This window comes from Narcine bancroftii, chromosome 1 (genome assembly GCF_036971445.1).
Source record: "Narcine bancroftii isolate sNarBan1 chromosome 1, sNarBan1.hap1, whole genome shotgun sequence".
Classification (NCBI taxonomy): Eukaryota; Metazoa; Chordata; class Chondrichthyes; order Torpediniformes; family Narcinidae; genus Narcine; species Narcine bancroftii.
The window spans coordinates 192,981,136-193,008,648 of record NC_091469.1 but is presented as its reverse complement, the minus strand read 5'-3'; the positions used below and the strand labels follow the sequence as shown (position 1 = coordinate 193,008,648).

Here is a 27,513-nt window from a genome sequence, read left to right as displayed (position 1 = left end):
CATCTTCAAAATGGGGTTTTTCAACAAGCTTGCCAGCTTATCATGTTCCAGTCCCAGCTGCTGCTGCTGAACTCTAGCACTCTAGAACTACAGAACTAAATTCCCTCTCTCTCTCTCTTTCTCTCTCTCAGAGAGAGAAGCCTGTTTTTTTTCTCTCTCTGCTTGCAAAAACACATGACCCACTTGGAACAGCAAACTACGCTCAAACAGCCTGCAGCTTCGGACCTAATTCTTCAAGTTCTCTCATCTGTTGCTTTACAAAACAACAATCCATTAGTGAAGACTCTTGGGCACTCTTCAAAGTTTTTGCAAAGGCACTCAGAGACGCCCTATCTGGCTTGAGCAGAGCTCCAGTGTTTTAAATGAGATCTGTTTTGAACTGTTTGTATGTGACCTACACTAAAACCCTGCCACAATTTATCTCCTTTAAAACATATCTATATACAACATAAAATACACAAAATCTGTCACAGTACGAATTATTCTCCTCTCTTGCATGAAGATTTTAGTATTTGTTTTTCTTCCACGATGATTTCAACAAACTCAGGCTTGGGTTAAATGAAGTGCCATGTAGAAATAGACACAATAGAACTGCCCTCTTTAAGAGAGACAATTGGAAGTGGTCATTCTCTTTTCAAAGCCACTTATTCTGTGTTCTCCTTTGACCAGGAGTAACACATAACAGTACCTTTCACATTACTGTATCTTCAATCCTATGTGATTTACAGGATGGTCAAGCACCTTCTTCTGGTTTCAATAATATGTTCCTTCAAAATCTCTTTATTCATGTGACATGACATTATTTGCTCTCTTTGATGTTTCTCTCTTCCACTTATGAGCCATATGTATTTAACACAGCTCTCCAGCTGCCCTCTGCCACTCCAACTGCCATTCTGCTACTCTAACTTCTGCTCTTTGCTTCGCAGCTGGATTTTCCCTTTGTTCTCAAAAGTTCCAAGCAATTGGCGAGTTAGCACTCAGCTGTACTACAAGTTTCACAGAATTCTTAGCAGAAATCCATCCTTTATAATGACAGTTCACAGTCCAAATGGTCAGTCCACGATCCATAACGCAGCAAACATTCATTGTTCCCAGCAAATGAATGGACAATCACTCTAGCTCTATAACTGTTTACACAGTTTCCAACAAACAATATTTTAAGACATTTCAATGTTCAAAATAATTTCTCTCTGAGTGTAATTTTATCTTTGTGAATGTGCCCTGTCCACCCTAAAACTAACTTCACTAAGAAATATATAATAACTAAAGATTAATAATAACAATTCTGTCGCAGTACTGTATATTTTATATTTTAGCAGCATTATCATTAAGACTGTTTTACATTGACTTTGTAGTTTGGAGGCTTGATATTGATCAAAATGTTGCCTTCATATCACACCAGCTCTTTGAAAATGGTTTATTGTCATGTATTATCTATTGCAGATGATTTTTCTAGTGTGGATTTTGGGATTAATTTGATTTCAATTCTTTTGTTTTCCTGCTATAAAGTGCTCTACCATATTAGATCAGCTGCTGTTCTGCCTGAGAGCCATCTATTACAAGATCTGTGCAACCATTAACAAAGTGAAGTCTCTCAGCCTGAGCCAGAGTGCAAAGAGTGGGTAATTGGCATCCTTACAACAGATCGATCAGAATATAAACTAAGTTTAGGCATATGTATGCACTTCAATGTGACTAAAATATTAAAGAGGCCTCCTAAATAAATGAAACTGAAGGAAATTTGTCAGGTAGATTCATCAGAAACATGCATGTTGCAGCAAGGCAAAATTAACTGCATTGAAAGAATTACCATTGCAACTGAAGTCCACTATGAAAGAGTGATAGGTATAGATAGCTCAAGATTATGACATTAAGCAGCTGGAGATTTGGGCCAGAGAGTCCACTGCAACCACATTCTCAGTAAAATCAAGCTCAATAGTGTGGTTAATTCTACTGACTGCACAAATCATCACTGGATATGAATGCCAGTTTAATTTCAATTATGTTCTGCTAGTCTTTGAAAATTATGAACAGGAATCGGACTTAGTTAAATGTGATTTTGACCATCGGCAGGGGAGATTTTCTTGATTTCCATCATCTCAATGCAGCAACAAACTTTTCAACCCTGGGTGAAAGGCTAAGTTTTGCAGAAAGACCCAATTTAATATGATGTCAAAGACCTTGTGTGAAATGGGTTGATTTTCTCAGCCTGATTCTAATAGGCAAAGATCTGTGGCATAAAACCCACCTAAATTTTGACCCGAGCAGCTGTCTCATTCAGCAGGATCACAAAATATCTGGCCTGAGAAATTAAAGAGTCTTGACAAAGGGTTCTGGCCTGAAATGCTAACTGTTCTTTTTCATCACCAATGCTTCTTGACCTGTTGAGTTCCTCTAGCAGATTGTTTTTGCTCCAAATTCCAGCATCTGAAATCTCTGAGAATATCTCATTGTTGTGTTCTAAAAAGGCAAGAAATTAAGCATGAGAGTGGGATGGATATAAGATCATACACCTATTAATTTCCTTAGAAAGGTCTAAGGATATTTGATTAATCCTCTATATTTGGAACTCATTCCTTGTGCCAATCACTTCTTGTTTAAAGGTGTCTTGATTTTTGTACAAAATTTATTAATTTGTTATCCTTTCATAATTTAGACTCAAGTCATATGATGTATTTTCCTTTTCTGTGGATTTGATTGTTTGAATCAATTAATCAGACAGGAGCTTTCTTTCACAGTTGAAGTTTCTCTAAACCACAGGCTACATTCATACATTATCAACAGTGCAGAATAATGGTCCAAGATGCATAATGGGGATTTAATGAAAAAAATATAAACGTTTGGAAAGAGGGATCAACCTTTTTGATATTTGGTATCCTGCTTCCCATGTTGCTTGTGACTGGACAGATCTCAGAGTTAATGTTCTATGAGTTATTTCCTACTTAGGAATACAATGTGGAATACCTCTTTGAGTCTAATCAGGACTGTATACAGTAGTTGAGCCTTCCTGACAAGTGAGGAGATGTGTGTCATGATAGGTCACTAGTTAAGAGAATTCCAAGGAACTTGGTGCTCTCCACTCTCCTCACTGCAGAGATGTTGATGTGGTCGTTCCTGGTCAACCTACCCAGATTGAGACTCAGGTTTGCAGTGAATGTTCAACGTTAGATTTTGTGCTAGAAAGTAATATCATCATCCCTCAGAGGTTGAAAGGTTGTATGACATGGCTGAGAATGACCCTTCTGGAATTTTGCAAGCTGAAAAATTGTGAGGAGATGTCCTGCGATCGCACTGTTAAATTTACAAGCACCAATGAAAAGAGTTAACGTTCATGCTGCTTTTGCAGATCTGCTCTCTGGCAACTATTTGACGATATAATTGATTCCCCGTTCCAAGGAATGACTAGTTATTAGTTAATTGAACTTTCAAAGACTGAGTTGACATGCTGCTTGGTGTAATGCAAATTGTGAAACCTGACTGCAATGCAGAACATCGACCTGAAATGTTTCTCCCCTCAGGTGGTGCCTTCCTCCAGTGTATTTCCAACAGTTTCTGCTTTTATTTCAGATTTACAGCAGCTGCAGTCGTTTCGCTTTCCCGCAGCAGCCACATCTCTCACTCGGTGGGTGGGCGGGCCATGATGTCAGCGGCCGAGCCCCACGCCGATGACGTCGGCCGCAAAGCCCGGCCCTCGGAGAAGTGGTGCATGCGCACGCAGTCCCTGCGGTTGCTGGGGGAGAAGCGGCTGCGCTTCATTCAAACGAACGGAGCGCGAGTGGCCGAGGTGAGAGGAGTGCGAAAAATCGGCGTCGTGGGGGGGGGGGGACCGAGCGAGCGAGCGCGGACTGGCCTCTCCCTTTGGCCCCTGGAGGCCGCGGGTCATCCCGGGCGGGGAGGCACCGGGGCTGCACGGTTACCATGGAGGCAAGCGGGCGGTAATTTGCACCTTGGCAGGGCGGAGTGGGCACAAGGAAGCTTTACAAAGTCGCCGGGGGACACACAGAAAGGGGGAGTTTCATTTGTCTTTCAACGAGAGAGAAACTTTCGCACGGGCCAGTGCGATCACTGTATTTGCCCACCCCCTGGGGATCTGAAAGATTAAATTAAACTCGAAAATGCAGATAAATGGAAGAGCGATGGGCCTCAAATCGTTATATTTGCTGCATTATACTAGTTATCGTAGCTTATTTCGTAAAAATCGGATTTGGGAATCGTGTTTTTTCGGATGATCGTGTTTGCTTTAAGTTTCGCAAGAAAGGTAATTTTTTGGGGAGGGGGGGGTTCAAATGTGCTGTGGTCCCATTTGCATTCTGTCCCTATTTGCTTATAAAAAAAATCCCAGCCACCTTCAGTCATTTTAGTCGTCGGGTGGAGGCTGTAATAGCTCTGTGTGTAATTTCGATCCGTTTGTGGGTGGATGTGGGTTCGTATTAAGAGTGTGGTGGGTGTCGAATCATTATTTTCTGAAGGAATGTATAAACTGCAATTTTAGAAACAGGATTTAATTTACTTTTTCTTTAAACCTAACAGATGCCAGAGCAACGTTTGTACCTTTGCTCTTTTTCTTTAAAAAAAATATTAATTTCTCCTTGTGTGTGCATGTGAGTAATCTGGAATCTCTTCAGATGTCCAGGGTTTAATGCTATTTATTGTAGCCCGCTGGTGGAATAGGGAGGAGCAGCAGTTGCAAAGCTTTCTCTTTGTCTGCAATGTACGTGACACACATCTGTCTCAAGCCTTGCATTAGATTTTTTTTAGACATCACAGGCCATTTTGGCCCGTGAATCTGTGGTGCCCAATGAACGCACATACAGTACATTTCAATCCGTGGGAGTAAACTGGAGCCCCAGAGAAAACCCACACAGAGAACATACAAACTCCTTGAAGACAGTATGGAATTCGAACCCTGGTCCCAGTCGCTGGCGCTGTAAAGACGTTGCGCTAACTGCTACACCAACCGTGCTACTCTTGTATCAAAGAAAACTAATAATCCTTCATTTTAAAAATGTGAGTAACTAGGAGGTTGTTTTGCAACCAGAATACACAGTTATTGATAGATTTGATGTGCTAGTGTACATAAGGAGGAAATGTGTGACTGTTTAGCATAAAATGTTATTAAAATCAAATTGTACTTCAACCTGGGCAATATTTTCTACACCAAAATGAAGATTAAAAGTGGTGTATCTTATTCTCTTAACACACACAAGCATATACACACACGCAGACATGCACATCCACACACACACACATCAACAGAATTGCAGGAGGAACTCAGCAGGTCAGACAGTGTCCATGGATGGAAATAGTCTACATTTTGATTTAGAACCCTTGATCAAGGTTAAGGTAAAAATATAAAATTGGCAGTGTTGTACTGCAAATTGAGTTTTGTGGAATATCAGAAATGTGCTGTTATTGTTTTCAAAAATGTTGCATTCTGTTGTGCAAGCATTATGTCCGTTGAATATCATTGAGAGTACCTGGGGCAGTTTTATTCATTACATTTTTAAAATTCTTTTATTTCTTCCTTTATAAATCAGAGTAATTGCTTAGATCTGTATTTTTCCTATCAATTGGTCACTGTTGACAAAATAGTGTCTTGATCTGAAATCTCAATAATTTCTTCCCCCCCCCCCACCCCCCCACAGATGGTGCTCAACCTACTGTGCTCCTCCAGCAGCTTTGATTTTGCTTCAAAATCAGCATCTGCAGTTTCTTGTATGCCTTGTAAATAACAATACCAGATTTGCCTGAAGAGCAGTTACTGTGGGATAAGTACAGTAAAACCCCTGTTTACCAGAATTGAAGCAACCAGCAGCCTCAAGCAACAAAATCATGGAAAATAAAGAGGTAAAAACAAATAGGTGCTTAAAATTGGCACGCCTCACGGTTAGTTCACCAAACACGCAGCACACAATCTCAAGCAACAACCAATTCCCGTAGGGGCTGGATACCAGGGGTTTTACTGTATAAGTAAAATAAGATTTATGGTGTTGGACTTCATTTCTATAAGTGCTCTAACTTATTTTACCTGTCATTTGATATCAAATGTTTTGATTTAATAACTAGCAGGATGTGAAGTGGGTGAAAAATAATATATGGAATATATAACTGTGATAAAGTTGAAGTAACATTGACATGATCACGTGACTACAGTATTTATGACGCTCAGAAATTCTGCTGTGTACATTGGGAATCAGTTGAACTGTGGAGACATTGCTTTGCAAGCTTAACAATTTGAACTTGTGGGAAAGATCAGATATGTGCTACGTTCTGAGACTGTACATGCTTATGATCTGTTTCTCTGAGGCACATTTATTTATTACATATTAAGTAATTTAAACTGGGTTTTAATGGTTTATTCTAAATAAAATGAGCACAGACGCTGGCAGAGAGTAATAGAAAGCTTTCAATATTAACATAGTATTTCCTGGTTATGTTGAAGCAAATGCGTAAGGACATTTTTCACTGACAACAATATAAATTGTGTAGATTCATCCAATTATTTTGATCCACTTCTGTTGTTATTACCTTCTGAAAGGGTGTGCGCTTTGGAGAACTCAGTCAACACAAACACAGTTAACCACCAGTCCCTGAGAAGCTAAAACAGGATGTGACCAAATAGATATTGGCCATTATTTTCATTGTAGCTCCTTCTGTTGATTCTTGTCACCTAGCTTTTCTTTGTGCAACATTGTTGCTATAATAGAGAGAGAAGTTGTAGCCGCTTAATTGTATACTCTGTGGTACTTTTAAAGAAATAGATATTTTCTAGATCTGCCTCATTGCTCAAGGTGATGGTGATCCATTGTCTTGCACCACAATGAAATCCTGATGAAGATGCTCTCACAGTAATGATGGTCAAGGAGTTGGATGTCTTTCAAATGGTCTTAATATAAATTGGGGGAGTGCTGTATTTTGAGTTTTGATGGTAAAATGTTGATAATTTTTCACCTATCTTGTTGTTTGCATCTAAAATCAATTACTTCTGAATTTAGAGTGAGATTTAGGACAGCTAAAGGATCAAATGAGAGTACTTTATAACCTGTCTGACCAAGCCAATTACTGCCTGAGGTTGCTGAGTCATTGGTGTCTTGTCCAGCAATGCATTTTCCACTTGGCTCTCAGGGAGTAGAATATGCCCTGTTATTTAATACTTTACACTGAAATTGCAATAAGGATTGATTTGATTTAACATTGTAACATTGCATAACAGTACCTGCACTGCTTTGTTTCTTCCAGGACTCCAAACCTGTGGTCCGAAGCATTGGTTGAAGGCTCCAGGCACTGAAAACCAGGATGTCAACTCTTTCAATGTATTGACCATATAAAGTTCTTAATGCTGTGATCACGCTTGAATGATTTAAAGTGCATCATCACGTCTAAAAATAAACTGGATAAAGCAACTAATTAAATTAATTCAATCCAGAAGATACAAAAGACAAAGAAAAGCTGAAAATGCTGCCAATCCCCCCCAAGGGGCTGAATTGAGCAAGCCGTCATTGCAGCTAGGGACAGCAGGTATCTGCAATTCATACCAAAGGAAAGTGGATTTGAAGAAATAGAGAAAAATCTGGGGAATTTTGACATTCACTGTTTGAACTACTTATCAAGCCTGTGGTGGAGGGACAAACAGGTCATTATTAAATCATCGTCAGGGAAACCACAGCTGAGCTGATTACGCAGAGAGAGTGCAGGAGGCATCCTGAGAAATTTTCATTCAACAAATACCTTAATTTCACCATTATTATTTTTGGCCTGTTTTAATCTGATTTCTTCAATCTTTGATAGACCCTTGGCAAACTTGCATTTTCTCATGTGTTAAGTTGCTGCAATGGGGAAGTGCAACAGTAAGCTGAAGCCTGAAGTTGTGGAGGAACTGACCAGGAAGACTTACTGTAAGTATTGAAGGAAAATGTGATCATTGAAAATGTTGCCAGTTCCTTGATTTTATACGATTCATGAATTTTGTTAGATTGGCATTAACCCTTTAAGGGCATTATGTTTGCCATTTTCTTCCTTGCTTCAGTCTGCATTTCCTTGCTAATGTTTAATGCTACTATTGGAAATTAAATTGTGTTGTACTAGTTTGAAGCCCAGTCAATGTGTATAATTACTTACTAAGGCACAAATATCAAACTTGCTTCAGCAACTATCGTTAGTTGATGAGCAATTTTTGATCCATCATAAAAGCCAGTATAAAATCACAATTTCTGCATTGTGATTCTACATCTATTAGTGCATTTGTAATTACATGAGTTTTGGTTGAGTTTGTATGCTTATCACATATTCAAAATCTTGTTGCAACCCTGGTGTGGAGAGACCTCCTGGTGAAATGAAGGCCCTTCTTCCTCAGGGAATTCTTGGCTACATTGATTGCCACAGAATAAGTTTCACCTTCAGCTAATGTGGGTGAAGCCATGATGGAGCTTTACAATGCTATCTGTGAAGCCAAGACATCCCACCCTAACAATCCCATGATTTTGTTGCTGGTGACTTCAATCATTTCCAACCTGAAAATGATCTTACCATAGTTTCAACAGCATGTGAACTTTACCACTAGAGGAGAGAACACTCTGGATTGGGTGTACACAAACATCCCTAGTGCATACAAGACTGCATCTCGCCCCCACCTTGGTTACTCTGATCACATATCTGTCCTTGTAACCCTGGCATACAGACTGCTGGCAAAGCAAACTAGGTCAGTTTGCTGGGAGATCAGGGCATGGTTTGGGGGGCGGTGGGGGGAGACTGCACAGCAATGCTGCAAGACTACTTTGAGCCCATGGGCTGGAGCGGTTTCAGGGAGGTGGTCACATATGACGGTTGTGTAAACATAGAGTACATGAGCTCAGTAACGGACTATATCAGCATTGAGGATGACACTGAGATTAAATGCTTCACAACTAGGGTTAACCAGAAACCATGGTTGGATGCAGGGGTCTGGACCCTTCTCAGAGCTTCTGATGTTGCCTTCAGGACAGGGGATTGGATGCCACTAAGATTGGCCAAGGCTGAACTCTCCCATGTAATCCAGAAAGCAAAGCAGGGTATGCCCAGAAGATCCACAGACAGTTTTGTGACACCAGCAGCCAGAGGCGCGTGTGGCTAGGGATCAAGACTATAATGGATCAGAAGTTAACCTTGAGTTAAGGACAATTATGCCTCCCTTCCGGATAGACTGAACATCCATGCATGGTTTCATCATTCCCCACTGCCTGGTGGAAAAGTTGTCCTTGCTGGGACTCAACACCCCTCTCTGTAATTGGATCATAGACTTCCTAATGGAAAGACCATAGTCTGTCTGAATTGATAGCAGAACATCAAACAACATCGCGCTGAACACTGGCACATCTCAGGGCTGTGTGCTGAGCCTGCTCCTATTCACATACTGACCCACGACTGCTTTGCCAAATCCAGCTTCAATAGTGTCAGCAAGTTTGCAGATGACACAACAGTAGTTGGCCCTATCAACATCAATGATAGATCACACTAGAGGAGTAGAGGTGGAAAATTGTTTGAAATGGTGCGAGAGAAATAACCTGAGTCTCAATGTGGACAAGACAAAGGAGATGATCGTGGACCTCAAAGGACCACCCTCCATTGCACAAGAACTCTGTAGTAGAGAAAGAGGAGAGCACCAATTTCCTTGGATTTCACTAGTGACCCATCGTTGACACTCAACATCACACTTGTCAGAAACGACTGTACTTGAGAAGACTGAAGCAGGCAATGCTACTGGCCATATTATGTCATCCTTCTATAGGAGCTCTATCATGAGTATCCTGCCCGGCTGCAGAGAATCGGAGGTCAATCCACAGGACCATAAGAGTGGCAGAGAGGATCACTGGACACACTTTCTCTTCCACCTCTAGGAGTTCTTCAATGTCCTCATCATCTATGTGTAGGTTCAGGTTTGTTATTTACCATGTTGACAACAGCTCTATTAATCCTTGAAATATCAATAATCTTTTTCAAATCCCTTAAAGTCATGCACATGTAAGGGGGTGTCCTAGAGCATTGTCTACAATTAATGAAATCTTCAAAGATATGCCTTCTTCCAAGCAGTACTTCTCCATTTCACAGGCGTAGCAATCGAGAAGGGCATCCTGAAAAAAGCATTTGTGTCATCCGGGACTTTTTTTTATTGCTCCTGTAATAAACTGGTAATTTTTATTTTAAATTTAGACATACAGCATAGTAACAGGCCATATCGGCCCATGAGTCTGTGCCGCCCAATTTATACACCATTAACATACACCCCCGGTATGTTTTTGAACATTGGGAAGAAATAGGAACCCCCATGGAAAATCCACGCAGGCACGGGGAAAAATGTACAAACTCCTTACAGACAACGCAGGATTTAAACCCCGGTCCAGTCTTGATCACTGGAGTTGTAAAGCCATTGAGCTTCCCTTGGAAGGTCTGGGGCAGGGTCAGAGCGAAGAGGGTCAATGACAGGCATTGCCACCCAAGCGAGGTGCTGTGTCCCTCATATGCTCATGGCTATCACTTGGCATCTATCCTGTTCCCGCCAGTGTCATCAGCGTGCATCGAGTGTCACTAGCATCTGGTTCCCCCCCCTCCCCCCCCAGCTGTGTGAATTTGAGTGTTGGACTGTGCCCCCCCCTTCCCTGTTACCCTAATGCCCCCCCTCTAACACTTGTTCTAGCACCGACCCTACTGATTTGGGGTTTTGTCAATGTCAAAAAAATAGCTTTAACTTGTAAGCAGCAACATTGCTTCCTAACAACATTGTCAATTTATCTTTAAAAGCCTGGCATTGACTTGGCCTCCTTAAGAATGAAAGTCCTTTCAGACATTCCCTTCCAGAATAAGGAGGTTTCATCCATATTAAAAATGAGTTTATCCAAGGTTTCAACAAATTCTTCTGCTGCCTTCTCATCAGCACCCACAGACACGCCACTCATTTTTGCATTATGCAACGAAAAACATTGTTTGAAGTGCGTGAACCACCCAGAACTCGCACTAAACTCAATATCATAGTCGGGTCCTGCTTTTTCTTTAAACATCTGGAACAAGCTTCTTGCCTTAGCAGTGATTGTCAATGTGCTGAGAGGGACCTGCTATTGTGTTTGGTCCTCAATCCACGTCATTAGCAATTTCCCCATATCTGATATAGGTCCCTCTTGTATTTTCGTTAGCCATGTAGCTTTCAGTGGAGCAGACCCTTTAACAGCTTGGAGAATATTTTCTTTGAGTGCAACATGCCTAAATCACGAGCAATAGCATTCACTGTTTTTCTACCTTTGTATTCAATAACTTTTTTTTTAACTTCCAAATTGATATTTCTCCTTTGCCTCTTGCTGTTGCATCACTAGCTGTTTTGCTGCGTTTTGGAGCCATGATAGGAAGTACAGTACCTACATACATAAGCTTTTGTATACTAAAGACATGAGATGTACATGTTGCGTGCAGGAAGTTGGGTACATCTGGTTATGTTCACTATGTCCCATTCTCCAAACGGGATTTCTGAACTTTATTATAACCTTAAAGGATGAAGGATGTATATGTGATCAGACGTTGCCCGAACGGACGATAAGCGGCGCATACGTGTATATTGTTTATCTCTGTCAGCTGTTTTACACTGAGGACATGAGAATGCTGTTTCATCATTTTGTACTTTTACAGTCAGATCACAATACATTTTTCTGGAATATTTTTGATTTTCAAAGACTTATACAAATCCAAACAACACAAATTAAAAAAAAATACAGTAACGTTTTGAATATACAATATATTAAACTTTTTCTCACAAACAAAAGCAAAATAGTCCCTCTCTTCCTCCCCCACCCCACCACCCTTTCCATACATATACATCCGTTCACCGTCAGTGCTTATAAAGCATAAAGAGTGCAGTTGGGGAAACTAAATTTTTGTGTATATAATAGCTACTTTTATATCCTTTTTATTACTGTATCTGAGCCCCTATGTGGTCCATGTATGGCTGCCAGACCTTTACAAAAGTGTCATACTTATTCTTTAAGTAGTATCTGATTTCCCTCCTCCCATATGTATACAGCTGTTCATTTCCGTGGTCCATCGTGCTAGAGTAGAGGGGAGTCTGACTTCCAAGTGATCGCAATACATCTTTTTGCTACTGCCAGTGTTATTTTAATAAATGAGATTTGATATTTGGTCACTTTGTCACTTATTTCCATGAAATTATGTAATAGATAGGGCTCCGGGTCGCCTATGAAGGTCACTCCTGTTATCCTGGATAATTTTTTTGCGATTTCTTACCAAAATGTTATGAGTGGCTGGCCCATCCCTTGTTGATTATACCTGTGGCTTCACCCCCTTGATTCCCCTAATAAAGATGGCAATGCCATAACCCCTCCCCCAGAACAAGCTTGGGTCTCGGGTCAGAAACATGAGATGTGCCATCAATTTATGCTAATAAAAGCCCGTCAGTTAGGTAACTTCTAGTCTTTGGAGTTATTTAGCACATCAATATAAAGTCTTTTTTTTCCCCTACCCCTCTCCCATACTCTAATACAACATAGAAAAGATTATATAAATTAAACAAATACAAAGAAACAAATATGGTAAAGTCACAAACCCAAGGAAACTTAAAATAAAAAGATAAGAAACAAAATCAAGAGCACATCATCAGCACCACAACCCACTTCATTGATCTCAATCACTTCATTACTGGCACGGGGTACAATTATATCTGCGTAACAATATGTTGCAGATTGGGTTGCCACACCCTAACAAATGTGCCGTATTGCCTCTTTTAATTGTACGTGATTTTCTCCAGAGGAATACAACTCTGCATTTCCATATTTCATCATGTAATATTGAGTTGGGAGTCGGGCTTCCACAAGATGACAATAAACTTGACTTGAGTTGATTTATTGGAATACCAATTTTTTCTATCTGGATTGGATTGAGAGACAATGGCAGCAAGTTTTCCATAGCAGATAGTGCAACGCCTTTACGCCAATTGGAGTCCTGTGCTGTTGGTAAGGAGTGTATGTTCTCCCCACGTTTGTGTGGGTTTTCCCCAAGTGCACTGGTTTCCTCCCACCATTCAAAACATACTGAGGATGTAGGTTAATAGGGTGTAAATTGGGCGGCATAGACTTGTGGATCAAAGTGGCCTGTTTTTGTGTTGTATGTATGTATGATATGTTACTGTATTGCCATTTAGTGTAGCTTAGTGTACAGTGCTTTCCATAATGTTTGGGACAAAAACATTTTTTCTTTTTTTGCCTTTGTGCTCCACAGTTTTAAATTTGTAATTAAATAATTAAAGTGCACATTCCAGATTTTATTAATGGTTATTTGTGTACATTTTGATTTGACCATGTAGAAGTTACAGCACTTTTTGTACGTAGTCCACACCAGAATATTTGGGATTTAGCAATGATATGCATATTAAAATAGTCATATTTAGTTCTTTGATGCAAATCCTTTGCATGCAATGACTGCTTGAAGCCTGTGATTCATAGACATCACCAGGTGCTGAATATTTTCTCTGGTGGTTCTCTGCCACATCTCTACTGCAGCCATCCTCACAGCTCCTGCATATTTTGGGATGGTTGTCTCCTTCAGCATTTTCTCTTCATAAGGCAGCTCAATTGGATTTAGATTGGGTGGGTGACTGACTTGGCCATTCAAGAATTTTCCAGATTTTAGCTTTAGGATAATTGTCTTGATGTAGGTTGAAGCACCGTTCAATGAGTTTTGAGACATATGCTTGAACTTGAGCAGAAAAGATGTTTCTATACACCTCAGAATTCATTTTGCTAATGTCATCACCAGTTACATCATCAATGGAGATCAGTGCGCATTACCAGTGTTAACCATACACGCCCAGTCCATAACACCCATACCACCATGTTTCACAGATGTGGTGGTACGCCTCCATACTTTGTTCTTGCCATCACTCTGATATAGGTTAACCTTGGTGTCACCTGTCCACAAGACCTTTTTTCAGAATTCTGCAGGCTCTTTTAAGAACTTCTTGGCAAACGAATCTGGCCATCCTGTTTCTCAGTCTAACTCACTGTATCTTCACTGTAACCTCTGCATTTCAGTTCATGAAGTCTTCTGTGGACAGTAGTCATTGACACATCCACACCTGACTCCTGAAGAGTGTTTCTGATCTGTTGGTCTGGTGTTTGGGGATTGTTTTTGTCATTATGCTGAGAATTCTTTGTCATCAGCAGTGGAGGTCTTCCTTGGCCTACCAGTCACTTTGCTATTACTGAGCTCACTGGTTCCAAACATTATGGTGTCCTGAAATAAGAAAATGATGTACAAAAATTGATGTAATTTCTAAATGGTCAAACCAAAATGTATACAATTAACCTTGAATAGAATATGGAATGTGCACTTTAATAACATGTGAATTGTTTGATTACAAATTAAAAACTGGACAACAGGGGCAAATAAAGGGAAAAAAGTTTATTTGTCCCAAACATCATGGAGGGCACTGTAGATACAGTTTTATTCGTCCATTATGCATTTTCTCTTTTGTTACTTTCTTTCAATATATTAAGGGATGGCTTTTCTACTCTGCTGCAAGACCATTTTAAAGAATTCGATCATAGCTGAATTCAGTAATTGTGGGGGGGGGGGGGGGGGGGTAAAATCAAAATTAAAGACTTGGACTGTCATTCTTTGCTGAGTGCTGTACCAAAATGCTGCCTTTCAGCTGGAGTGTTAGACCTCAGACTGCTTTCTTAGGTAAGTGATCCTTCATGTCTTATTTTCAAGATAATTTGGGAAATAGTGGCGGCATCACAGTTAAATTATTGCATTAGTAATCTATTAGTCATCCATTAGCCTAGTTGAGATTCCAGAGACTTGAGGTCAAATGCATCATGGCAAATATCAAATTTAAAATTGATCTATAGTCTGAAATTTGGAAAAATACCTTGTTCTGTATGATCTACAGATTGTACACTCATCTGGTTAATATTGTTTTAGGGAAGAAATGTGCCATCCCAACCTGACTTCAGACCCACCCCATATAATAAGACCATAAGACTTGGGACCACCTACGGCTCCTAGAACGCTTCCACCAGCGTTGTCTCCGCTCCATCCTCAACATCCATTGGAGCGCTTACATCCCTAACGTCGAAGTACTCGAGATGGCAGAGGTCGACAGCATCGAGTCCACGCTGCTGAAGATCCAGCTGCGCTGGATGGGTCACGTCTCCAGAATGGAGGACCATCGCCTTCCCAAGATCCTGTTATATGGCGAGCTCTCCACTGGCCACCGTGACAGAGGTGCACCAAAGAAAAGGTACAAGGACTGCCTAAAGAAATCTCTTGGTGCCTGCCACATTGACCACCGCCAGTGGACTGATAACGCCTCAAACCGTGCATCTTGGCGCCTCACAGTTTGGCGGGTAGCAACCTCCTTTGAAGAAGACCGCAGAGCCCACCTCACTGACAAAAGGCAAAGGAGGAAAAACCCAACACCCAACCCCAACCAACCAATTTTCCCCTGCAACCGCTGCAATCGTGTCTGCCTGTCCCGCATCGGACTTGTCAGCCACAAACGAGCCTGCAGCTGACGTGGACTTTTTACCCCCTCCATAAATCTTCGTCCGCGAAGCCAAGCCAAAGAAGACTTGGGAGCAGTAATAGGCCTTTCAGCCGATTGACTCTTCTCTGCCATTCAAATCATGGTGGATGTAGTATTTTTTTTCCTTTCAACCCCATTCTGCCTACTTCCCCTTAACATATGACACTCTTACTCAAAAGAATCTGTCTATCTGCATTAAATATACCCAGTGATGACCCCTAAGGCTATCTGTGGCAATGAATTTCACAATTCCCTATTCTTTAGCGAAAAAATGTCTAGTCATCTCTGTTCTGAGCTTATGCCCTCAAGTCCTAAATCTTCCACAACTGGAAACATCTTCCCCAAGTTCCCTCTTTCTAGCCCTTTTAATATTGAGTATATTTGGATGAGATCCCCCCACTCATCCTTCTAAAATCCAGCGAGTACAGGCCTAGCACCATCAAATGTTCCTCAAAAGATAATTCTTCTTCATGGAGTGTTGCATGAAAGTATGCAGGCACTGTGATTGTGTTAAAAACGCAAATGCTGGAGGAACTCAGCAGGACTTGCAGCATCCAAAGGAGGTAAAGATATGCAAGGCAGGCGCTTGAATAAAAAGGTTGGGGGAGAAGGGAAGAAAAGGCAGGGGGAGGAGCACAGGTCAATGTCAGCTGCTTTTTGCTCATACCTTCAAGAAGGGGGTCAGGCCTGAAACTTTGGTTATATATCTTTTCCTTCTATGGATGCTGCAAAACCTGCTGAGTTCCTCCAGCATTTTTGTGTTTTATCCTCTGAATCATTCTCATAAATCTCCTCTGGACCCTCTCCAATGCCAGCACAGATACTGCCTCAAACTGCTTGCAATACACCAAATGTGGTTGACCAACGCCTTGTAAAGTTTCAGCATTAATTCTTTGCCTTTGTATTCCTATTAAAATGAATGTTAATATTGCATTTAGTTTCTTTAATTCTGACTCACATGCAAGTTAACCTTTAGGGAATATTGTTCTTGAATTCCAAGTACATTTAGACCTCTGTTTTCTGAATTCTCACCTCAGAAAATATTCTTTCTACCAAAGTCTGTGACCTGACACTTCCCTGTACTGTATTTCATCTGCCACGACTTTATCTCTTCCTCCAACCTGTCCAAGTCCCTTAATGCCTCTGGAATGCCACTCATTTGAAAGTCATTATTACTTTCTCAAGAACATTTAGGGATAGACAATAAATGTTCACCTTTCCAAAGTAATCTGCACTTGCAAAATGAACCATGAAACACTGTTGAAATTTGAATAATTTATTAGAGCTTGCAATGCAAAAATTGACTTATTTTTTATATAAGAATGGTTCCACTTTGTGTATTCTGAAACACCTTTGAACTGACTTGAAGGAGATGTAAAGGTATGATGGCCTTTTTTCTCTTGCAATGATTGAGCCTATAATATACAGTAAAACCTCTGGTATCTGTCATATGGGGATTGGTAGTTGCCGGATAAGTGAGCTTCCTGGTTGCTTGAAACTGTACCACTCCAGACCTGTTCTCTTTCCTCTCTTCCCATTGGAGAGAGGCTCAGAGTGCAATCACATACCAATAGCTTAAAGACATTTTCTTCCCCACAGCCACCAAGCTCCTTAATGAACTCATAACAATATCCCTTGAAATATGATTTTGTTTTGTCTGTTACTTGAGGTTGCCGGTTGCTTATATTCAAGGAGATAGGGATTTTACTGTAATTGGAATCTTGTTATAATTATAGGTTTTGACATTTTGCTGTACCGGTGATGGTGTTAAAATTCCATTGAAATAATGTGAATCATATGATCCACCCTTGTACACATTCAGTAATGTGCTGAACTAGTCAGTTATGTGCGAGTTGGAGATTCAATCTGGTTAGATATAGAATTTGGTTTTGATTGTCCTCTGATCACATCTGGCTAATGACTACACACTATGGAATTCTGCTTTCAATTCTAAGTTTATTTGTAACATTATACCCAGAGGGTTCTTCTGTAAGTAGTCGAACAGGTCAACTCTGGGAGGGTATTGTTATGGGTTCATTAAGGAGCTTGGTGGCTGTGAGGAAGAAACTGTCTTTAAGCTTGTTGGTATGTGTGGGCTCAATCTGACTTCAGCAACAGTTACCATGGGTGCAGGAATGCATATAGAAATTGATGGGGGATGTCAACTCCCTGCTGGCTTCCAGTTTAAAGTGAAGATAGAATTAATTTAGCTCATTGGGGAGTGTTTAGTTGGGGAGTGCCATGCTGCCTTTGGCTTTGCATTCCAAGATGGCATGCATGCTCTGCCACAGTTGCTAGATCCGTGATGTTCTTATGGGACTTCAGCTTGATGCAATGCTGCCTCTTGGCTTCCATGATGGCCTTGTAAAATCTTACTTGGATTTCTTGTAAAAGGCCATATCTCCTATCTTAAATGTCTCTAACCTTGCCTTCAGCAGTGAGTCAACTTCATGCTTCATCCATGGTTTCTAATTGGGTCATATGTTAATTGTCTTTTGCACTTACTGATGAAGTTGATGATGGTGTTGTAAATTCATTGAGGTTATGTAAATATGGATTGTAACTGAATATCTTTTTATTTTTTCTATCATGGCACATTTTAGTTTACCGTGGGTGTACTTTGTACCCATGTGACTGCAGCAAGTTAGTATTCCAATGCTCCTGTACATTGTACATACAATATTAGCATTATTGTCATCTACATCTCATACTGACCAGACGAAAGATGAAGTTGTAGCATAATATGATATCTGTAACATCAAACCATTGTTGAGTAACTTTCACCACTGGACCCTCCCTCCTCAACTTCTGCTTGCTTGCAGGTAACAGTAGCATGGCCTGATGATCTGACTTGCCAAAGTGCAAGTGTAGCATGGAACAGAAGGCAATTTTTATGGTTGTGTAACAGCCATCAGAGATATTGGGGGCTCCTAATGGGAGAGGAGACATGCTGTTGGAATTTAGATAGAATGCTCTTGAGGTTGGTTTGGTTTAAGTCCGCGACTGATGAATGTGGCCTCTTTTTTGGTAGTACATCTCATGTTTGCTTCAAGTTCACCTGGGTGGTATGTAGCCTGCAATCAGTATAATTAATATGGATTCTTATGGTAGGTTGCTGTGATATTCCCATTTTATTTGCACCTTCACTCATGCTCCAATATTGTCATTATAAATCAATGGCAGGGGATTTCAATTGACCCATATCTCTGTTATCTTAACAACCTGTAGTGAGATTGTTGCCTTAGTATGTCTTATTTACTTGTCACAACTGGGCTTGAAACTGTATGTCAGAGCTGATTTGCTGCGTCAAGTTCAAATACTTTAGTAACAATTAAGTGATTAGATTCAAACTGATCACCACAGCACCTCACTGCCCTCTGATAATAAAACATTCACAATGTGATTCTTGGAAAGGTTGTCCACTTCCCATAACTTAGAGAATTCTATTTTGGCAAAGGCAGAGATCAATGATGAAATTCACGTGCAATCTTTGGTTGAAGATAAAGAACTCAGATTGAATGCAAAGATCATGGTATGCCTCTGTTACACATGTCTGTAATATAGTCCAAACACTTCTTGATCTTCCTTGCTGTAGCTGCATCTTGTATTCTACAAACTCTCCATGGGATTGGAGCAAATGAAAAGTTGTTTCCTGTAATACAGTTACAGGAAATTAAACCAACATTTCTTGTCTCTTACTGTGACAGAAAATACTAACAATATTATGCTATAAAGTTTCTGCAGGATTCTGTATGGAAATTGCTTTACCATATAATGAAATTTAAGTCTTAATGCAGAATGCTGTTATGTTAATTGCTTGGACAGAGTTGCATCTAATTGTTTGAGAAGGCATTCTGACAATTTCTGCCTATATATATTTATCATTTGGCACCAGTTAATGTTTTAATCATTCATAATTGATGAGTCACTTCTGGGGTGGGGTTGATCAGCAGTTAAAACCTAATTTGGATGCTGCAGATAAGACAGGACAGCTTCTACATGAGGAGATTTAAGGTTTAAGCTTTGAGATACCAAATTGGTTGCATGTCAGAAAGTTTTGTGCGGGTTGGAATCAGAACAATAATTACTACATAAGGACATGAGAGATAGGAGCAGGAGTAGGCCATCCAGCCCATCGAACCTGCTCCATCATTTGTTGTGATTATGGCTTTTTCCCAAATCCCTTAATTCCCTTTCTGTGTAGAAATTTATCTGACCTTGTCTTAAATATATTTACTGAGGTTGCCTCCACTCCTTCAATGGGCAGTGAATTTCACAGATACACCACCCTCTGGGAAAAGCAATTCCTCCTCATCTCAGTCCTAAATTTATTGCCCTGAATCTGGAGGCAATATGCCCTCGTTCTGGTCTCCCCTACTAATGGAAACAACTTAATCGTATGTTAAACTCCTCAATCTTATCTATGACTTTCATAATTTTATCTGTTTCTACAAAATTCCTGCTCATTCTTCTAAATTCCAGCGAGTACAGTCTCAGATGACTCAATCTCTCCACATTGGTCAATCCCTTCATCCCTGGAATCAACCTGGTGAACCTTCTCTGCACTGCTTCCAAAGCCAAAACATCCTCAAGTAAGGAGACCAGAACTGCATGCACTACTCCAGATGCGGCCTCACCAGTACCTTGTGCAGTTGCAGCACAACATCTCTGGTCTTCAGTTCAATCCCTCCAGCAATGAAGGCCAACAATCCATTTGCCTTCTTGATAGCCTGCTGCACCTGCAAACCAACCTTTTGTGATTCATGCACAAGCACTCCAGATCCTTCTGCATGTCCGCATTCTGCAATTGCTTGCCCTTTAAATAATATTCTGATCTTCCATTCTTCCTCATATATGCCATCATTAATCCCTGATTTATCCATCAACAGCAATGACACATTTTTGAGGTAATTTTAAAATGGCCCTTGGATGTCTTGGTCCTTTTGGTATGAATTAACTTGTATGTCTGTGGTTGATTACTAAACTCTCCAATTTATGTACTGGGTTGCAGACTGCTTATACAGAGATCATAAACTTGTGTTGATTCACAGTGACTTTTATCCGCTCATTTTTCTGCGGTTTTTTTTGGTTTTGAAGATCAACAGAGGAATTGTGAACTAAGGGGAGAAAATCTCTAAAATATTTTTGAGTTCAACATAATAATCTTATATATGTTGCATTAATATAACAGAAGGAAAATATAATATTATATAACTGGGAAAAATGCACTAATTAACAATTTCCAATTTTTGTTACTAATTATTGTTAAAAAGTTTTTTAAAATGAAAATCACATGAATTACATTGTAAGCAATTTGGTGATAAATTGGTAAAATATCAAATAATGTTATAGTCTAGGACCATAATATATAAACTAATTAATAAACTTATTTTAATAAAAAATAGAAAAAATAAACTAATGCTCATCTAACCCCTCCCTCAAATCAAGGTTACTTATAAAAGCAAACAAAGAAAAGAGAGAACAACCAAAATTGATTGCTTACATGAATTACATTGTAAGCAATTTGGTGATAAATTGGTAAAATATCAAATAATGTTATAGTCTAGGACCATAATATATAAACTAATTAATAAACTTATTTTAATAAAAAATAGAAAAAATAAACTAATGCTCATCTAACCCCTCCCTCAAATCAAGGTTACTTATAAAAGCAAACAAAGAAAAGAGAGAACAACCAAAATTGATTGGATCTCCACCTCCGAAGCCAGAAGGACCATTGCCGGAGTAGCCAAACTGCCTAAAGCTGCAAACCATGATAATATCCATGAATGGACCACATATATTTTAAAACTGGAAATTTTAATCTTGTATATCATGTTTTCCAATTTTAAATATGCCATTAGGTCATGTACCCACTGTGCATGAGTCAGTGGAAGTTCATCTTTCCACTTCATTAAGACCCCTTGTTTGCGTACTAAAAGCTAAAACTTTCTCTTGAGATACTGACAAAGGTATAGTTGGATCATGAATAAAGCCAAACAGGGCTATTAAAGGGCATGGATCTATTTTAGTCTTAAAAATCGTTGACGAGGATTGAAAAATGTTCTCCCACAATCTTCCTAATTTGGGACATTAATAAGGCCTCTAAAATTTTACACCTTTCACACAATAGATCAAGACGATAATTTAAGTTTAGATGTGTATTCTGTGTACTACTTTAAGTTTTAATAACCAATGTCTCGCACAAAATGAAAAATCATTGATCAAGCCAGTCCCCATCTGAGAAGGTTATATAAAGATCTCATTCCCAGTCATTTTTAATCTTATCCATTGAGGTTAGTCTTGAATCCAGAAAATCTCGAGAAAGGAGAGAGGAAAATGAAAGTGGGAGGATACTTTGATTCACTGATGTGCAGCTTCTCAACCCAAGTTCAGTCCTAAACTTCAGTTTTCTATTCACATTTTCCCTGTTATTGTATGTTTCGATTTCCTTCCCACATGTTAAGGTCATGCTGGTTGATAGATTAATAAGATTCTGCAGACTCTTAAGACTCAGAGTAAATGGTTATATGTGATGGAGCAACTTCCACCTGCCAATATGATAACACTTCTTAAAAAATAATCGGAAGCTCAACGTCATCTACAATAAAACAATTCACTTGATTAAAATCACATTACCATCTAAATGATCCCTCCTTCTGTAAGTAGCCTACTGCAATTACAATGTTTATCGAAAAAAGTGTACTTCATAATTATGTGATTACATTTGTCGAGCAAATTGCACTGCTCTTAGTCATCTGGCATCTATGGAGAAATGGGGTGCTTGGACACATGACTATGTTGATAGCAAAACATTTATTGATGTTCACTGCACTCATTTTTAAATTTTCTAGGCAATGTCATACTTTTTAAAAAGCAATGTTTTATTCTGCAATTAGATATTTTATTAAATATGAATATAAAATGCAGCAAATGGATGACTTTAGTCACCATCACCATGAGATAATGTGTGAACAAAATTGCAGCTGAACCTGGTATGCCAAACTTGTACTTCTTTTGGAAAAGATAGTTGGTGTTAAAAGATGTAAAGTTTATTTAACTTTTTTCCCCTACGCAGAACGGAATGATATTTCTATATGCAAGGTAAATACAGTAAAACCACTGGTATCAAGAATTCAAGCAAACGGCAGCCTCAAGCAACTGCCAAAAAAATTAAGGAAATAAAAAATTAAGAATAAAATAATAGGTAAAAAATACGCAAGTTTAAAATTGTAAAAGTAAATTTTCTGTGAAGTAACAAACTTCTGAAGATGAGAGCAAATATTCAGCCACTTGAATGCCTTGGTCGTGCTTCACTTATAGTGCCGTTTTGAATAAAGTTATTTGAATAAAATGGTGTTGCGTATGATGAAGAGCTGGTTGATGCTGCTCACTGATGGGGTGATTCACTTAAAGTGTCTCCTTATCCCTGCTTAGTAAGAGTCACCCTGGTCAGAGGTTTTACTTGTAAACATGGGGGAGGAAGAGGGGCTGAATTATCTATAATGTTATTGTTGGTCTTTTGGGTGGCTCCATGGAGGGGGAGGATCATGCATATGTAGTGATGGTTAAATGCTTTCAAAGAATATGTCTGAAAATAAAGTAAGATGCTTTATGGTTTATATATTCATGTAAGTGAACTTTGTTCAGTGTAAATACAGTATAGTATTTTTTACTTTTGTCATTTAAACTGTTTATTTTCAATGTGGGTGTATTAGTAAGACATTGTAAGAGTAAGTCTCAAGCAACCAGAAAATACACTTAATTGTCATCTACCAATCTCCAAAGGTCCCAGATACCAGGGGTTTTAATGTACCTGAGAAAACGAGGCCTTGGAATTTCCAAGTGGACTGAGGCCATATTATTGGCCAATCTTAATCTCACTCCCTGCCAAATTGCATCACTTCTTCATTATGCCCCTCTGAAGTTAAGATGAATGACGAGTTTATTGACATACACATTTGCCCTAAAACTGCAAAGAATTTGCATTTTCTGTGTTAATTTGTGAGTTGTTTTGTGTTGACAATCCATCAATTCTTTGTGCAGTCTAGCCCCATTGATGAATTTAACTTCTACTTTTCATGAACTCAGTAACAGGCTGGATTCAGAGCCAAGTGCAAGAGGCCATGGCCCAATGAGATTAGAAGCTCTTCAAATGACTTACTTAAATCATAGTCTTGAATTTTTTAAAGATACCATTATCTCACAGTCATTTTTGTTTTAAATTTGTCAACAAGCCTTGAAGTGAGTAAAAATTATTTATTGTATTTAAGGGTGATTTCTATTTTGCCTTGATTTTCAATTTTATTCAGGAAGATCAGACCAAACATTTCCAATTAGTGTTGTTATATTAAGTATTTGTGATAACAGCATCTGTACTTGCAATAAACAACATTTAACACAGAATAGTTATTATCACTGAGTCCATTTTATTTAGCACAGAGTTTTCTCTTTAAAAGTGAAATTTGTAAGACTCCTATTGTTAAAGTATTCTTTCATTAAAAATGAAGTGTTAAAATGTGATACATCTGGGCAAATTTCCACAGTACTGGATAAATGTCAGTATTATAACTTTTAGGATTCAGTAGCTTTACTAGTTGAATGTTAAAGAGTTATGTAAGGTCAGCAGAGGATGGATGGGTTACAGATTTGAGATATTATGCCAATAATTTGTCAATAATGTTAAAAGCAGGCTGCAGAAGGATTATTGTCTTTTACTTATATAAACTGTGTGCCCTACTGAGTTTCTTCAGCACTTTTATGTACACAGGCATAATTGTAGAAGATATTATTTTCTCAGATGAAGGATGACTCAGAAATGTTAATTGCCAGAAATGCAGCACTTAAAGAAACATTCTGGTTAGTATGTCGACAGATGCCCTAATAAATAGTTTAAATAGCCAAACTCACATTCTGTCTTATAATGAAAACACTCAGCCGGCCCGGGGCATCTATGGAAGGTGAAACTGAATTAAATCTCAAGGTTAGCTCAGTTTCTCCATCCTCAAATGCTACAAACTGATTTGCATTTCCAGTATTGACCAAATTTATTTCAAATTTCCATATTTTTCAATTTAATATTATCTTTATAATTGAATAATAGGATTTATTTCTTATTCTGTGATTGATTTCATAAAGAAGTTAAGAATTAAAAAGATGTCTGAGCATGTGATTTGCAGTTTTATAGCTTATATGAACACTTTTCAAATGAGCAAAATCATGTGAATAAAACTTGGCTTCTATTCTCTCACTCAATGTCAGCAAGTCCAAGGAGTTGATTGTTGTCTTCAGGAAAGGAAAACAAAAGTTACACAATCCAGTACATTCAGAAGTGGAGAGGTTGAGGAACTTTAAATTCCTAGGGGTCACTATCTTGGAGCACCTGTCCTGGACCCACCATATTAACACCATTGTGAAGAAAGTATGTCAAAGGACAACTAGTCGGCAGCATAATGAAGGATTACAATGAAATTAATTGTTTATGACAGAAACAAATACTAAGGGAGCTACTAGTTTGTCATTAGAATTTTCACTGTTCCTCTGTTAATATACAGAAAAGTACAATAATAATACCAGTGTATTATGTTAGTCCTGAACATTGTGATTACATCTCGATGTCCCCAACGATCATGAATGGACAGGAAGATGAACTTGCTCAATGACATTTGAAGGTCAAATATTTTTTAAAAATTGATCTTTGCCTGGGTAAAATACTCTCTCTGGGCTGAAAGATCTTGTCATGGATTCTTTCTTGGTCATGTTCAAAGTAGATTGTTTTTGAGATGGGCAACTTTGTGCGCTTCTCTGAGCTATTGGAGTCGTTCTATAGTGGGACTGTCCCGCATCGGACTTGTCAGCCACAATCGAGCCTGCAGCTGACGTGGACTTTTACCCCCTCCATAAATCTTCGTCCGCGAAGCCAAGCCAAAGAAAAGAAAGAATAGTGGGACTGTGTAATTTTTGGGTTGAGAAAGTGGTTGATTCTGGGATAGTCTTTCCATTGCAGTAATGATCACTAAGACACTGTGATTCTGCCATTTGGCCGGACAGAGATGGTTGAAGAATAAATAAAAGTATTTGGCATGATGTTGGGTTTCTGACAAGTAACCTCAGTGACTTAAAATTTGTAATGATAAAATGCAGGGTAAGTGAAAAAGTAGACTTTCAAAAGCACACTTATTGGGAATTTAATCTTAGTAATTTATTTCTTATCAATTATTGCTTTCAGAGAATATATTGTAGATATTTGGGCATTGCAAAATTGATAGTTTTGAATAGTGGAGAATAAGAATCGAGGAAAACTAAATGGAATTCAATTGAACTTGTAAACTATCTTCCTGAATTTTTTTTTGTTGCTTTTAGTATCTATTGTCTTGTGTTTAGAAAATCTAATGGAGTTTCATTACTGTTACTGCTGTTGTATATGCTATTTGGTAAGTCTGGTAACTTTCTTTTGCAGTTACTGAGAAAGAAGTCCAGCAATGGTGAGTAGAATGTTCTTGTAGTTTAAAATGAGAAATATGTTTATTGTTAAATGAAACTTAATTGGCACCACTGAAGTTTTGCTGATCATACCCCTGTGGTGGGGCTGTATAAAAGGGGTGAGGTGTCATCACACAGAAGGGAGATTGAACACTTGGCTGAATGGTATACTAACCAAAACCTCTCACTCAATGTCAGCAAGTCCAAGGAGTTGATAGTTGTCTTCAGGAAAGGAAAACAAAAGTTACACAATCCAGTATATTCAGAAGTGGAGAGGTTGAGGAACTTTAAATTCCTAGGGGCCACTATCTTGGAGCACCTGTCCTGGACCCACCATATTAACACCATTGTGAAGAAAGTATGTCAACGCCTCTACTTTCTCAGGAGTTTGCGGAGATTTGGCATGGCATCAGAAATCTGGACAAATTTCTTTAGATGTGTAGTGGAAAATGTGCTGACTGGCTGAATCACAGCTGGTATGGGAACACCAATACCTCTGAGTGGAAAGCCCTGCAAAAGATCATGGACACAGCCTAGGACACACATGTCAAACTCTGGCCCGCGGATATAATTATATTTGGCCCGCAAGATCATTTCAAAAATGTATTAGAGGTGGCCCGCCCTGCAGCGAGAGCCGATGCTGTTTTTTGGTAATGTCACCCCCACCATCCTCCCCCTTCATTGCACATTCTTCCCCATTGTAACACGAGAAGTCTTGTTGATGTCATCAGCCGGCAAGCCAGTTGGAAGGCTCCCCGCACAACCAGTCACTTCTCCCACCTGTCGAGCGGTGCGGCGGATGGGCGAGCGCCTGTGATTTCCTGTTGGCGCGACGGGCATGGCAGGCTGCTCATGGCCCCCGGGCAGCGTGAGCCCCGCGCGACTGGCACCGGACGGCCCTTCCACAGTGAGAGCGCACTTCTCCCGGTCACCACGGCCTTCAGCGCTTGCACCCGCGCGGACCCCAGGGACGGCTGGTTCGGCCCTGCACGTGAAGAGAGAGATGGTGGCCGTCCACAAAGGCTGATCGGCAGCGCGCTGGGCCTGAGTGGGTGGGTAAGCAGGGGAGGGCAGAGAGTGTAGGTGAGGAGTAATGGGCAGGGGAAGTTATGGTGGTGCGAGGGGCAGTTAGAGGGAGGGATGAGTAGAAGGAGGGGTGGATAGGGAAGAGGTAAAAAGGGAGGGGCAGGGCGAGTAGGGGAGGGGTGATTAGAGGGTGAGAGACGGGTAGAGGAAAGAACAGGTTGAGGGGAGAGGCAGTAGAAGGGAGTGTATAGGATGGGGTGGGTAGAGGCAGAGCGAGTGGAGTGAGGGGTGAGTAGAGGTTGGGTAAAGGACTGGTCAGGTAGAGAGATGGTGGGTCAAGGGTGAATAGAGGCCTAGAGCCTGAGGAGTGAGCAGGAAATGCTGAGTCCTGATGCAGGCCAAAATGGACACAGCCTGTGAATGCTGACTACATCTCCACAGGG

The 27,513-nt window shown here is 39.7% G+C and overlaps 1 protein-coding gene across 22 annotated transcripts in view; it reads left to right on the top strand.

Annotated features, from left to right (window-relative positions):
- Positions 1–27,513, top strand: part of LOC138736501 (neuronal calcium sensor 1) — an 80,166-nt gene that overhangs the window by 10,691 nt on the left and 41,962 nt on the right. For 14 of the 22 annotated variants that reach the window (XR_011340367.1, XR_011340366.1, XR_011340365.1 and 11 more), the window contains exons 2-6: positions 1,510–1,618; positions 3,568–3,784; positions 5,646–5,847; positions 7,240–7,895; positions 26,022–26,046. Coding sequence is in view for 6 of the 22 variants with exons in the window: in XM_069886185.1 (XP_069742286.1) it covers positions 7,832–7,895; positions 26,022–26,046 (89 nt within the window). In the remaining 16 variants the exon portion in view is untranslated. Of the gene's footprint in view, positions 1–1,509; positions 1,623–3,567; positions 3,785–4,530; positions 5,008–5,645; positions 5,848–7,239; positions 7,896–22,640; positions 22,667–24,332; positions 24,422–26,021; positions 26,047–27,513 lie in introns of those variants that run through there. The other 8 variants (XR_011340320.1, XR_011340390.1, XR_011340324.1 and 5 more) reach the window with 7 other exon arrangements.